The 12,381-nt window shown below is 45.7% G+C and overlaps 1 protein-coding gene and 1 long non-coding RNA gene across 6 annotated transcripts in view; one reads left to right on the top strand and one right to left on the bottom strand.

Moving 5' to 3' along the window:
* The first annotated feature begins 469 nt into the window (after window positions 1-469).
* LOC307110802 lies at window positions 470-11,849 on the top strand. 5 transcript variants are annotated; one of them, XR_013814495.1, is made up of 6 exons: window positions 470-2,352; window positions 3,924-3,978; window positions 5,029-5,204; window positions 6,652-7,471; window positions 9,921-10,279; window positions 11,165-11,849. It is a non-coding gene; the product is annotated as an uncharacterized lncRNA (long non-coding RNA). The 5 variants fall into 5 exon arrangements; XR_013814494.1 differs by having other exon boundaries at window positions 470-1,946; window positions 2,196-5,204; XR_013814496.1 differs by having other exon boundaries at window positions 3,924-5,204.
* GNA14 (G protein subunit alpha 14) overlaps window positions 5,683-12,381 on the bottom strand; it is a 140,913-nt gene continuing 134,214 nt past the window's right edge. The window contains exons 4-7 of the mRNA XM_079790181.1: window positions 11,145-11,273; window positions 9,947-10,076; window positions 7,710-7,863; window positions 5,683-6,818 (exon numbers count right to left, since the gene is read on the bottom strand). Of these exons, the coding sequence (XP_079646307.1) occupies window positions 6,628-6,818; window positions 7,710-7,863; window positions 9,947-10,076; window positions 11,145-11,273 (604 nt within the window). The 3' untranslated portion in view covers window positions 5,683-6,627. The remainder of the gene's footprint in view (window positions 6,819-7,709; window positions 7,864-9,946; window positions 10,077-11,144; window positions 11,274-12,381) is intronic.

The following is a 12,381-nucleotide window of genomic DNA, read 5'->3' as shown; positions in this document are numbered from 1 at the left end:
TATCAGGGCCCAGGGGGAGGGACCACGAGAGGTGGCTGGGTGGGAGAGAGGGGGGAGGGGCCACAGGAGATTGGGCTGTGGGAACGCACTGACCAGGGGGCAGCTCCTGCATTAAGCGTCTGCCCCCTGTTGGTCAGTGTGCGTCATAGCAACTGGTCGACCAGTCATTTGGTCGTAACAGTCGCTTAGGCTTTTATATATATATATATAGACTAGAGGCCTGGTGCACGAAATTCGTGCATGGGGGGAGGGGTGTCCTTCAGCCCAGCCTGCACCCTCTCCAATCTGGGACCCCCTCGAGGGATGTCCGACTGCCCTCACAATCCAGCACTGCTGGCTCCCAACTGCTCGCCTGCCTGCCTTCCTGATTGCCCCTAACTGCTTCTGCCTGCCAGTCTGATCACCCCCTAACCACTCCCCTGCCAGCCTGATTGATGCCTAACTGCTCCCCTGCCAGCCTGTTTGCCCCTAACTGCCCTCCCCTGCAGGCCTGGTGACCCCTAACTGCCCTCCCCTGCAGGCCTGGGTTCCCCCCAACTGCCCTTCCCTGCAGGCCCGGTTGCCCCCAACTTCCCTCCTCTGCTGGCCTGATCACTCCCAACTGCCCTCCCCTGCTGGCCATCTTATGGTGGCCATCTTGTGTCCACATGGGGGCAGCCATCTTTGACCACATGGGGCAGCCATCTTGTATGTTGGAGTGACAGTCAATTTGCATATTACTCTTTTATTAGATAGGATAAGTATTTCTAGAATCTCAGAAATATGGAAACTAACCCAAATGGTTTCTAATATAATGATCTGAGGAAATATTCCATAGATTATGTTGGTTTAAATCAAATGAGCATGTGTTTAGATTTGTCAGAATTGGATATAATGCAGACATTCAACTTTTATTCCACCAGGGTTTATTAGTCAAATAGGAAATACACCAAAACTCCTTAGAGAAAACTGGATACTTTCTTTGTGGCTTTGAGATGCAAATTTTCTACCCCCATCTTCTTTAGGACCTGAGAACCAACTCTTTGAAATACAAATTTTCTTTTCATCTGAAGGGAAAAAAACTATTTAGAAATTTTCAGGAGTAATCTAAATATGATTTTTAAGACCAAGTGAATTAAATAGATGTTAAGTGCAATGAACTTCAAATAATTAGGAAGTTTCAAAACACATGTCTACTTTAAAATAGCTTCCAAATCTTTCTGGTAACTTGAACCCTTAAAATTTTGCTAAGTTAAATGATGGAAATTCATTCAATATGTAGATCACTTTCAAATAAGATAAAGTACTGAAACATGAATTACTGAATATAGTTTCATCTACTCTTGGCTTCTTATTACAAAGAAACTAAACCTTTCTGTGACTGTGAGTAAACATGTCTTGTGCCACCTTGAATAATTGTACTACGAAGAAGCACATGCTCCTAGAAATTAGGAAATGCTAAGAAATTTGCCAATCTACATAATGTTGGTATGTAGCAGTTCAAAATTGCTAACTTCTTGGTTTTCAATAGAAATTAAGATTTCAAAGGTTGGGAATTCTAATTAGTGTATGTAATTAAAACTGTAGAACTAGTAAGGGCAACATCTCTTTATGCATGGAAAGTAAGATGTGTTTTTGATTAAAAAATGTACTAGGTACAGAAATGAATTTTTGTTAAGGAAAGAGAGTAATTTTTCCTGAAATATAACCAGCTGTTTCAAAATTGCAAAAAGAATAAATGACAAAATAATGGATTATATAAAGTTTGGAAGTGAGAGAGGGAACCTTGTGTTATTAAGGTAGATAAAGTGGGATTAATTTATTATAAGGGTTTAAAGATAAGCTTTAATATCAATATTGTACTTAATGTAAAACTGAAACTTCATTTTCTTCCATCTGCTCACAGGATTGTCTTGTACTGTTGGTCTGCTCCTGATAAAAAATTGTGAAGGGTTTTCTACTTTTAGGTAATTTGCCTAAGAAAGCAAAGATTTTGTGTTTTACTAAAATAATTGTGTGCTTCGTGTTATCTTTATCACCCGGTTTTTGATTACTTAAGAAAACCAAGTCTTCTCAATAGTAAGAGCTAAGTTTTGCTCACAACTGTGTAACTTTCTGTATCTGCCTTTAAAATCTTTTATTGTCACTTTGGTTAAATAGGTAATTAAGTATCCTATATAATAAAAGTCTAATATGCAAATTGTCCCCTCAACCAGGAGTTTGACCTCTCGCTATGATGCGCGCTGACCACCGGGGGTGGTGAGGAACATGGCAAGCGTCAGCAACGCAGCACTGGCAGTGGGCAGCAGTGGAGGTGCTGCCAGCCCCGATGGGCCCCTATGAGAGTGGGACTGCGGTGGGATAGTGGATCAGGTGAGTGGGCAGCGCCAGGCCAAGGCAAGTATGAGTTGGGGGGGTGGGGGAGAGAGGGGGCCTGATTGCCCCACAGTCGGCAGCAGGGGACGGGGCCACCACCTGGCTCCCAGGTGCTGAGGGAGTCGGGCGGGGGGAGGGGGGAGCACGGGGCCCAGCCCCGATTAATCGCCCTGCAATTGGCAGCCAGCGGCAGTGGCCGGCAGGCCCTGATTGCCTGATTGGGGCCGGGCCCCAGGCTGGGACAGGGAACTGGGGTGCATGGCGGTGACCAACCTCCCGTGGTGCCCGGGCAGGGGTTTGCGACATCTCACTGGCTACCTGGGGGCGGGGGTGACAGGGATGGAGGTGCGGTGAGAATGCGGGGTGTCCGCCCAGCTCACTCTCACTCCCCCTGCTACCCTCCCCCAGGATTCCAGGGCTCACGCGCAGGGGAAGCCCCCACACTCAGGTGCCAGGCGCCCACAAAGAGCCTGCCCCACATCCACATGGCCTCTTCCGGGTGAGCTGGGCCGCAGCCACTGGGACAGGTTGGGCTCCCTGTGGGTTTGCACAGGAGCCAGTCTGGCTGGGAGAGAGCGCGCTGCCCACCCGGCTTCTGTGTGGCACCGCTGGGCGGCCCAGAGGCCCACGCTACTCCCTGGCCTGCAGTGTCCGGCCGCACTCACCACATCTCCACGTGGGGACTCAGGTGCCGTGACTCAGGCGGAGGGGGGTGTGCAGGGGCCCGGGAACCCAGGGGCTGCCCCAGGCCCAGAGATCAGCTGGGGCCTGCCCTTCCACGCCAGACACTCGCACTTTGATTGCAGGCCAGTCCTAGGGACCACACCCGTGCACAAATTTCATGCACTGGGCCTCTAGTTGTTTTATAATGATCTATGATCCTAGTGTCAAGTATCCAAAACTTTTGATATTTTAGGAAAACTGAAAAATCAAATTCTAAATTAAGGGTTTTTTTTTTACATTCAACTAACTTGGAACATATCAAAGGATCCCTAGAACATCTCAAGATTACTCTCTCCTTGGGGGGGGAAAAAAAAAAAAGATACTAAACTAATTAGGCTTTTGTTGTATAAAATGGGCAGAATTGGCAAATAAGTAATGCAAAAATATTTTAAGTTATATTTGTAGTGAAACATGTTATTAATGTGTTCCAGAAATTGTATGAAGTTCCTGGAAATCTGATATGTCCTAATATAATGTTATCACTGGTAACTCCAGGTATTATCATAAAATGTGTGTCACAAAAACCACCAAATGCCCTCAGCTCTTTATCTATGACATTTTAAAATCTTTTGCAATCTATAGAAAGTATCGTTTTGCTTTTGCAAAAGTGTTTCTTCTTCAGGGAGATTCATGGAAAGGACTCTGAAAAGTACAGGTTTCTGATAACTTTCAGATCATACCATTGAACTGGGTAAGAATTAACCAAGAAAACTCTAAGGAAAAAGTGGATTCGTAAAACTCCTCACAAAATATCAAGATCAACACGAATTTATTATCTGGGACTGAATGAAAGAATAAGGATGATTATAATTTTTTATAACTTTTTTAATGTTTTGTTTTTCCAGATTTAAGGAAACTTCTTCCTTTTCTCCTAAACCATCTGTGACTTACAGCAATTTGGTAAGTAAACCTTTGTGAACAAGATGAAACAATTACTCATTTCCCTACCTGATTCCCCAGAATTTGGAAATTGTGAGTATGAATTCTTGTTTTCATGAGCACATAGTTTTTTTGTGTTAAGTTCAACAAAATTCTGTTCTCCTTGTAAAAGGACACAATTGAAAACAGTGGTTTTAGTGCCAAGACTTTGACTAGAACGTCACATTTGAAAATGTGCAAAGAATCATGCGTGACCAGGCAGTTTTGAGTTTTAATAGAGCCCCTTGGAAAAGCTTCCTGGCACCTTGCTTATAGGGCTCCTGTCAGCCTTATTGGGTAAGAAACGATGGTCACTTCCTGGCAGGTGCAGGAACATCAGGATATATTGGGGACCTTGAGAAGAGAGGAAATAACCCAGACATATAGGTTATTGCAGGCGAAATTTGAGGCCAAGACCTTGGCTTCCTAGCCTTGAGAGGATTTTAAAAAGTCCAATCTGAGATTCCTTATGAAAAGTTCCAGCAAAGCAGATTTTTAAATGCCTGTATCTGGTCAATCACTATTCTTGCTGCACTTACGTAAATCATCAAGTTTATTGGGACTAGATTTATTTTGCAAACAAATTAAACATGGGGATGATTATGTAGCGAAAAATGATGCTTCAGTAGAAACTATAACGCATCTTGGGATGTCTGATTCTAGTCCTGCTAACTGTCTGAGGTTTTGTTTTCTATCTGTAAACTGGGCTGGATCCTGAGTTCTAGTTTCCTCAGGTAATCTGGCTACAACTCTACAAATTAGCATTTCCAATCTCCCCCCCCCCACCCCCCCGCAACTCTATTGACTTGGAATCACTAAGAACAAATTTTATGAAATTCCTATAAATCTGATATGCCAATGACTCCTGCTTGGACACTCCTTGTGCCTGTTGTGTGGGCCACTCAGAAAGTTGACAGAACGCCCGGTGGCATCAGAGACATTCAAACTGCAAAAGATGCTTCATCTAGAAACCTTCTGACTGGCTCAGACTGAGTTTATAATTGCTCCAACTATTACCCTTTGTTTCCACAGAAACACGTCTTATTAAATATCTGAGTGCTCCCACCTGCGACACCACCTCCTGAAATGAGACACAGCCATTTAACTGAACTGACCTCTTCTCAAGATTAAGAGACCCGTCCAAGAACACAACCCAGCTGTCCCTCAGCTCAGCCTCTGGACTGTGGGTTTCCTGTGAAGGTTCAAAGGTAAGACTTCAGGGGAGCAGAGTACATCAACCCAGAATATGCCGCTTCGGCATAAGGGTTTTGTTTTGTTTTGGGTTTTTTTTGAGCTGATTATTTTTAAGAAACAGGAGACATAGGAAAAACTCTGGAAAGTAGAAGTAAGGACCCTTTCATAGAGGAAATTGATATTTATAAGAGAAATCTCCATGTGTAAGGGTGTCCCCCTCTCCGTACCTGGAAGAGGACGACTCTACAGTAGATGAAACTCATCAAAGGCACCAACTTAAATCTGTGAATCAACCCTACTCTGTTTACTGTGCTTTTCCTGGTAATGGGCCTTTCCCACCCCCCCAACATTAAGGTGATGGCGTGGGCCACTTTCAGGGAGTGACTCAGTTTCCCTGGGTGTCTCCCATGGATACAGGAGGCAGGCATGTATTAATCTTTTCTCCTGCTAATCTCAGGAACAGGTCCCAGCCTAAACCAAGAAGATAGGGGCAAAATTACTTTTCCTCTCTCCAAAGGACATGTAGGAAGTTTCTGAGTAGTTAATTGTTAGGTTACGGCATTTTTCTTTTTAGGAGCAGAACCATGAGCTCGAAGAAACACAACGTACGACGCTAATGGCAGAATGGTGTATTCTTAGCCTCCTCAGAAAGGCAAGGCCCACGTGGTGCAGAAGCACATCTGTGATGGCCATCAGACCTCTGGCAGGGTTACATTACATTTGTTACTAGTAAATAGTTGGGGCTTTTAGCCATTTCATAAGTTTATAAGGCCTGGTCACATACACATTTCACCAGGATAACATGTGCTATCTGGAGCCCATTTACCTTTTGTCAGCTTTGGCTTCATGGTGATCCAAATGTGGAAAACCAAATTAGATATCAACATAGTCATTAATTTGGCTTAGAAAGTTAGCACAAAAAAATAACCGTTTTAAAAAAATCTTTGGTGGCATGTTAAAGGCATCACACTTTACAGCATAAAGAGAGGAAAACAATTAAAAATGGCCTCAAAATTACAAGCTATAATAAAAAAGCTTAAAACTCAAGTTACGCAAATTAATCCTAGAGGTCTCAAGGCATGATCTCTAAATTAACAAACACACTTAAATTTATTTCTTTAAAAAAACAGTAAAATCATGATGGCTTTTTAAAAAATTCTATAAAACCTCAAATTCAATCACTACACAAAAATCTTAACAAGCCAAAAGTCAAGAAAAGAAATATAAAAACAATTTTGGAATCAAGACTTTGAAAAAGTTTTGCTAAATTCAAATGTCTTACAAGCTCCGTGGCCCATCTCTGTCCCTGTGGCCTACAGGGCGGACTTGGTGCAGTACTGCCCAGGGGGCTGGGACGGCGCATGTCAGAAGCTCTCAGAATGATATCCAGGGGTCGGTGAGTCCCGTCTCCGGTTGGCGAGGTGTGGTCAGCAGCATTTACACGAGGTTGAACTCCCTCAGGTTCAGCTGGAGGATGGTGTCCTTGACGGCAGCGAAGACAAAGCGGATGTTCTCCGTGTCCGTGGCACACGTGAAGTGGGAGTAGATGACCTTCTCCTTGTCCGGGTTCTGGTCCTGATAGAGTTTCAGGATAAAGTCTCTGGCGGCTTTGACGTCCTGCTTCGGTCCTGGTTCCGAGCGCAGTTAGAGGGATAAAGAAGAAAGATGCCACTCACCACCAGGTACTCCCCCCAATTAATTCCAGTGTCCTCTTGTCCTTATTTGGGATCTTTCCTTAAGCTATCTTAGTTCTAGGGAATAGTTTTGCTGGGCATTTTTTTTTAAATTATATCTCATTACAAACCTGTAAAAGAATATACTTTAAAGTATCTAGCTGGTACCTAAAACTTGTATTTAAGGCAATGTGTTGAAGGACAGTGTCCCAATTTAGCTTTCTGACTTGAACCGCTTTTGAAGAGAGATCACTCTTACTAACTCAGCAGGCAGCATGAGCTAGGAGAGGGAAGAGGGAGAATATGGGCACTAACATTGTTAGGCATCCACGTCTGATTTTAAAGCCTGTGGGTGCTATACTCCATGGCCAAGCACTTAGTACAAGGAAAAAGGAGAGTTCTAAAACACTGCTCCTCTAAATATCAATGTCAGACTTAGTAATATTAGAGACCTCCGGTACCAGAAATCATTAGCAGCAGGTCAGGAACTCCCCTGCCTTGGATTGGTCATATGGACAAGGAACCTAGTGTCCACCCTGTGTCTGCCACACTTTAACCTACTCATCAGAAGTGCCAGGTGCTCTGACCAACTGGAAGTGCCATCAATGGTAAGTCAGGCACAGTCTCTGCCCTCCGGAGCTGGCTGGGGAGAGAGGGCGGTGTGCCTGCTGGGGATGGGGTGAGGGTCGGAGGGCTCGCCTGAGCTGGGTCTTGGAGAACAAACAAGTTAGCAAAGGGCTAGCATGTGTGGAGGTGGGAACGGTGAGGAAGTCCATTGGAGGCAGACCATCGAGTCCCTGGGAGCCCTTAGAACTCTGGACTAATGTCAGCAAGGTGGACACCTACCTGTGTATTCTGGGAAATAGCTAATTAGATGAGAGTACATGATTTTCTCTTCCAGAAGATCCTTCTTGTTTAAGAACAAAATCACGGATGAGTTCAGAAACCAGGGGTAGGTGATAATGGTTTTAAATAAGGCTTTGCTCTCTTCCATGCGGTTCTAAGGGAGAAAAAGAGGCACTTAGGGTTAACTAGAAAGAAAAGCAGTACTTGGGACACATGTCCCTTCACTGGTTCTATCCCTCTGCCCCCTCACCCAGCTGGAGTCGGGGTCACTGTCCTTGCTGAAGCTGGTGAACACCCCCATCCCCACCCTCTCTAATCACCCCTCAACTCTAGCCACAAATTAGCATGTAAGGTATCAGAAAGGCTTTTGTGCAACGTGGAAAAGGAAAATTCTTGCCCAGATTTGACAGAAGTTTTGTGTGTCGTTATTAGGATTGTTCACAGCGTCAGCCCTGAGGCACCCATTCTATTGGGTGTGGCCTCCAGACTGTGTGTCAGAAGTCGGGGGACAATGAGAGGAAGACTAGCTCTTCAGCAGGGCCACCACCCTTAGAGAAGGGGCCCAGCGCGCCCGTGCACGCCTCCCATGCAGGTGGCACCGGTGTGCTCGGCAGGGTCTCTAATGTATGGGTAAGGATACTTGTTTACAACATGTAAATACTTTCCCAAGCCTGGATAGTAGTAGGACCTGATGGAAATTATGCAGGACAGTAAAATTGCTGAACATTAGACATTGGCAGGAAAATAGTAACTTCGTGATTTATGGAGAGCAGATTTGTGCTAGATAGAAATACTTGAGAGGGATGTGCCGTAAGTCTCTGTTTTCCCACGACTCTCAGAAACATCGGTTCATAATCCTGTTCAATATATTTTGAGGGATTAAGATATGGAATTTATTGCCAGAGGAGAAATCCCTCTTGCTTTTAAAGTTTCTTTAAAATTTATTATGATCTTATCAATAATAACCTCTAAGGAACTACAACATATGAAAACAATGATGCCTGTACTACACAATGAGAGGCTGCAACTCATGTCCACAACCAGAAGGGAAGAGCCTAGAGTGGCAGCCACTTTTTCTCCAGATGCCTGTGTTTTTAGGAGAGGAGAAAATGTTCAGGGTTTTAGCACATCAGGCTGAAGTTCTTGTCCACCTGACTAATCTTTTGCTTTTCCTGAGACAAATTTGGAGCTAATTTTTCATATTGATATCTCGAGGACTTTCCTTTTAAAAATTTTTTTCCACTGAAGAGCTGAGTAGCAGCCAAGGATTCTATTCTTGTTTGCACAATGACTCTAGCTAATTAGTGGAGGATTAACCCATTTACTAATGTAACTGTGCTCCTTAGAGAAAATTCTGCTCTCAAGAAACACAAGATATTATTTGTTCATGGTTATTACCTAATCCTGGATAGAGTTCTTGACTGATTTACTTTCATGCCCTAGAAGCGAGAGGCATTTTTCGACATGGTCAAAGGTAGGGGGAAAGACGATGGGAGGATAAGGGTATCCTGCAGAAACTGCCCCATCCTCACAAAGAAGTGCCTGTGGTGGTCAGTGTCACGGGCCGGGCAGACCCAGGCCCTGCTGTGGACCCTGCGGAGGGCACTGAAAGCCTGGCGGGGTGGTCAGTCCCAGCTCGCCCCTTCCAGGAGGCCCCCAAACAGCCAGCCCAGCTGGGAGTAGGGGAAGAAGCCCTGCAGGTGGAGAAGCCCGTTCTCAGGTAAAGTTGACTAAAAGTAGCATTGTTCAACTCTGACTGCACATCAGCATTCCTAGGGGACTTGGAAAAGACACCTCAACTCCAACCCAGCAGGAGGAACCTCTACTGTGGGGTCCAAAGGATGGTGCTTTTTCAAAACTCCCCGAGGGCTTTCAGTGTGCAGCCAGGGCTGAGAGGCTCCACCGCTGCAGCGATGCTCAGGCCGCACACTCCTTCCACCAGGCTTCTCTGTCAGGTACCCATGGAGTTCCAGGTTTCCAGGTCAGTGATCCTCAAACTTACGTGTTTATGGGCATCACCGGGGACATTACTAAAATGCAGATTCTGATGTATTAGTTCTACATTTCTAACGAGCATCCAGGCGACGCTCACGCTGCTAGTCCACACACTATACTTTGAGTAGCAAAACAGTTTAACGTCAGGCATAGAATCTAGTGGCAGAGCCGGCTGGCTTTTTGCAAACTACAAAAATAGGTCTCTGTCTTCCACAGCTCCCCACACTCCCCACCTGGCCTACCTCATTGTCACACTCAGCCAGGACCTGGTCGTATTCACTCAGCGCAACCAAGAATATGATGGAGGTGACGCTCTCAAAGCAGTGGATCCACTTCCGCCTTTCGGATCGCTGGCCACCCACGTCCACCATCCTGTCCAACAGAAACACAGGTCTCAAAGGCTGGATTCGTGGCTCTGGAGGAGGGTGTGCTCATTCCACCATGGAAATCAGTAGGTCTTGGCTTCCTCCCTGATCTTCAGGAGTGAAAGAAGGTCCTGAGACTGAAAGGTTTGAGCACCACTGCTTTCGACACTGAGGAATCACCAGACGTTTCCCAGCAGAGGAGGACAGAATGTAAGTGACGTTACTGAAAACAGGTGCGGAGGTCACTCAGGTTCAGAAGCTGCAATTGTCCAGGCAGAAAGCACAGGCCTCCCCTTGGGCATTGCTCTACCCACTAGAGGGCCGGGGCACCAGCCACCAAAGGGGCAGAATGGCGCCAGTCTTCCAGGTCCACTCAGCTTTCTCCAGGCCTTTGCTCCTTCCTGTCTCCATGCCTCTAATTTATCCACAAATCTTTTCTCCATTAGGTGGATGCTGCCCCTTCTTCCCTGTAAAGATGTGTAAGTGCCCTCTGTCCCATAGGGGAAAGATTGCAGGGCCTCGTAGCCATAGGACCGATCCCAAGCTTGAATGCTACATCCAGGGGTCAGGCGGGCTTCTGCAACGTAGATGTATTTATTCTCTTTGGCCAACGTAGTGTTTTGAAGAACTTTTGAGTTAACATTTAAAATACCGGCTGTTTCACTTAAAACACTTGTTATCTAATTGGAGGATCTGGTCATAGTGAGCCTACATTTTGTCCCCCAACGGCTGGCGTCCACTGTGCAGCAACCATGCCTTTAGACAGGGCCCCTAGCCCTCCGGAAGTGCATGCTCTTCTATAGACGTTGCAAAGGCCTGCCTGACCCCTGCAATCTTTCCCACTTTGGATTCCCAAATGGGACAGAAGGCACTTACACATCTTTACAGGGAAGAAGGGGCAGTATCCAGGGTGAATAGAAAGGTGGGTTCCTCTCTATTCTAGCACTTGAAACCGACCACAATTCTAAAAACCCTGTGATGGAGAGGGCACATTGCCCCGAAAGATAAGAACCCTTTGGGGGACTTCCAAACCTGCACAGATTCTTAATGGAATGCATCAGGGAGACGTTCTTACCGAAAGATGATGTTTTCCAGGTCAAACGGATACTCGATGATGCCAGTTGTGGGCACTCGAACACGAAGCACATCTTGCTGCGTCGGCACATATGACGGCAAGGCGATCCGGTCAATGTCAGTCAGGTAACTGCAAGATCAGAGAACAAGGTGCCGAGACTCATTTTACAGAAAGGAGAAGTGTCCATCCCATTCCAAGGAAGTCACCCCAGCTCAGAGCAACCCCCACTCAGATTCCTGGGGCCCATCAATGACTCTGAGAGCCAGCCCTCCTGCAACTGTTTGAGAAGGAATGTGGATCAGGAGCCTGCATGAGCCTTCTGAGAAACCTGTGGATCACCCCATCACTTCCTTCTGGTTCTAGCTCATCACTGGCCAGAGGAGGAGGAAGTGGAGTCTAACTGCCTGCCTTCCCAAGGCCCTCCCATACTCGTCCTCAGCCAAGAACATTACAGACTGCAGATGCTGCTCTCCGGCACTTTGCTGAGTGAATTGGGGTTTCTAAGAAAACACAAAGCGTAAAACAGGCCAACAGGAAGTTCACAATGAGAAAAGGTTTTCCTGTTACATGGGGAAATTAAACATCTAAGCTAAATCAAAACTTGTATTGGGTTATTTTTGCCATATATGAAATCCCTGAGCTTCAAGTATATCATTTTTCTGAGGTAAAATAAGAGGGCACTTAAAAACATTTTTTTTAAGTCTTAAAAAAGGCATTTTTTAGTAAAACAACTAACTCAGGCCCTGGTCAGTGACAGAGTTGATTCTGAGCCCATCAGCCTACTGCAAACTACCCTGTGTCCCAATACGTGACCCCAAGGCTAATCGTCACTGACTTCCTTATATGTGCTACTTTTTACTTACACCTGTCTTGTTCCACCAGAAACAAGGCAGGTGTAAGTAATGTTCCTTGACATCAGAGAGCACTGGTTGTACCTGCCGCCCTCCCATTTTGTGCAGTGAATACCTGGCCACATAAGCAGACGTGACCAGCAGAGCAGATGACAACCACTGACCTGGACCCAGAAAATGCATAGATGTCTCTGGTCTCCCCAGTTCCAAAGGGTACTGTCTGCTGCAGCTCTGTCCACCAATCTAGTCACTTTCAACGTTCTTCTCATACTTGCTGCCCCAGAATTCAGGGCTCCATTGAATTTTATGGTGCCTCCAATGGATCTTTTCCAAATGGATCCACATCAAGAGCCTGAGTCCCTCCCCAGGGTCTTCACAGAGCAAGT

Source organism: Cnephaeus nilssonii (assembly GCF_951640355.1).
Source record: "Cnephaeus nilssonii genome assembly, chromosome: 14".
Classification (NCBI taxonomy): Eukaryota; Metazoa; Chordata; class Mammalia; order Chiroptera; family Vespertilionidae; genus Cnephaeus; species Cnephaeus nilssonii.
The sequence above is the reverse complement of the archived record's forward strand: the minus strand, read 5'-3'. Positions and strand labels throughout refer to the sequence as shown.